This window comes from Acanthisitta chloris, unplaced genomic scaffold, assembly GCF_000695815.1.
Source record: "Acanthisitta chloris isolate BGI_N310 unplaced genomic scaffold, ASM69581v1 scaffold14655, whole genome shotgun sequence".
Lineage (NCBI taxonomy): Eukaryota > Metazoa > Chordata > Aves > Passeriformes > Acanthisittidae > Acanthisitta > Acanthisitta chloris.
This window is the reverse complement of record NW_008675454.1, coordinates 1-2228: the sequence shown is the minus strand read 5'-3', so window position 1 is coordinate 2228 and position 2228 is coordinate 1. Positions and strand designations below refer to the sequence as shown.

Below are 2228 nucleotides of genomic sequence, written 5' to 3'. Positions count from 1 at the left end.
CAATTTAAATGTCTTACTTTTTAAAAATCAAGGTTTGATAGCCAAAATGCTCCTCAAGTGTCAAAATTTTTGTACTAGAATTGAACATGCATGTGAAAACTATATTCTGGCACTAGCAATTCTTTTTTATTCTAAAGGTATTAATAATCAAGAAGCATCCATAATTAACAGTGCCTCAAGACAATCACCACAAAGAGAAAGTAAACTGCTAGCTTCTGTTAGGTCAGTTGTACCTAGTGTTATTCTGCAAACATACCTGGCTCGATCTCTGTTTTTGATGTTACTTTCTCCTCTCTTGAAACGCTCATTTCTGTCATTTGCTGCATTACCGGCAAAGCAGCAACAGGCACATTTCTGTTTACATACAGTGAAATGGGTGATTACATTAGTTTTGAGTACACAAGAGCTTAAACTGTCAAAATCCGTCAGACTATCCAATCAATTATTACTGATACACATTCCTGACCTGTACTTCTACCTCACTTCCCTAGAAGAAACTAGGCAAACTGTAGCAAATATTTCCCCAGATGAACCAGAAATGTCCTTGTAAATGCAGTAGTTCAACACCAAATACTAATTAGTTCTTATTTATAAAGATTCATAAAGCACTATAAGGTGCACTGTCCCTTTTACCTCTGCAGAAACTGTAATAGGGCAATGTTGCTTTAACTTGCTATATACTCACAGTTGATTCAAACCTCAAAATAATACCTTCACCAGATGAAGGATTTAGAAATCAAGTCTTATGAGGAGCATCCGAGGAAACTGAGGTTGTTTAGCCTGGAGAAAAGGAGGCTCGGGGGGACCTTAGTACTCTACAACTACATGAAAGGAGGTTGTAGTGAGGTGAACGTCAGTCTCTCCTCCCAAGTAACAAGCAATAGGACAAGAGGAAACTGCCTCAAGTTGTGCCAGAGGAGGTTTTAGATTAGGTAGATTAGAAAAAAATTCTTTACCAAAAAGGTTTAAGCATTGCAATAGGCTGCTCAGGACAGTGGTTGAGTCACCATCCCTGGAGGGATTTAGAAGACTATGCTGACATAGCTTAGTGGTGAACTTGGCAGTGTTAGATTTATGGTTGGACTCAATGATCTTAAGGGTCTTTTCCAATCTAAATGATCCTATAATCTTACCTTGATTTTCCAGATGTGCTACTAGCAGTACCTTCACAGTTGTTTAAACTACCATCTGCTCTCTGTACAGATGCAGAGTCTGAGATAGGACTGTTTGAACCACTAGCTATCCCTATATAACAGAAATTTGAGAAGTTAATTATAAGCAAAGTATAGAATACAAGATTAGTCAAGTAGTTTTGAATACAGTTATGAACCATTTCCAATCATCTGTCATTCTACTGCATCTTCTTAAAGACAGACTATACTGCTAATGACCAAAACAGGGATTGTATAAGAACCCAATTGTAGCAGAGCATAAGTAGAAATGCAAATTAAGGTTCAACACCAAGGGGTGTTACACAAAAAAAGAATTTTTATTTATGTGATTTAAAGCATTATCCCCTTTGATATTCATAGATTTAGTATGCAGCTATCAGAAGATCTCCTAAAATACATTCTGCGATTCCTCTCATTACCTATACATTACATATTCAACACACACACAAAACACATCTCAAACCTTTACCCATTGGGCTGATTCTACCACTATTCTGCTGTCGCTGAAGATGTTCTTTGTAGCAAACAGAACACATGCCATTTGTTCTAGGATTTCCATAAAATCCACATCCTGTACTACACAGCATGGGCCCTGGGGTCTGGTTTGTCTCCTGAGCCATTTCAGTACTGTAAATAAAACCAAGAACTGCATTAAGAATTGGCATTTCACCAAAACCAATTACAGGGTTATAGGATTAAAATAGGTCTACTTACCTTGCCCACAAAAAGTGATATCAGCATTTTTAAAGATGGCTATATGGATGTTAATATATAATTCAATACTTCAATTGTATTGATAAGTAACATTGTCAGGAACATCTAAGAGAGGTAAAAAACATTATCATAGTTTAGTGGGTTGACCTTGGCTGGATGCCAGGTGCTCACCAAGCTGCTCTATCACCCCCTCCTCAGCTGGACAGGTGGAGAAAGACAAAGAAAGGTTCATGAGTTAAGGACAGGGGGAGATCATTTATTAATTACCATCACAAGCAAAACAGACTCAACTTGGGAAAAAATAATTTAATTTACTACCAATCAAATCAGAATAGGATGATG

The 2228-nt window shown here is 37.2% G+C and overlaps 1 protein-coding gene across 1 annotated transcript; it reads right to left on the bottom strand.

Annotated features, from left to right (window-relative positions):
* Nucleotides 1-256: 256 nt before the first annotated feature.
* On the bottom strand, nucleotides 257-1993 carry LOC103803224 (AN1-type zinc finger protein 5-like; the record flags this gene model as incomplete). Its single annotated transcript, XM_009075767.1, has 4 exons — nucleotides 1887-1993; nucleotides 1642-1799; nucleotides 1134-1245; nucleotides 257-354 (listed from the first exon to the last, which is right to left on the bottom strand). Coding segments are annotated over exons 2-4 (361 nt in total), but the record flags the coding sequence as incomplete, so codon positions are not given.
* Nucleotides 1994-2228: the final 235 nt, after the last annotated feature.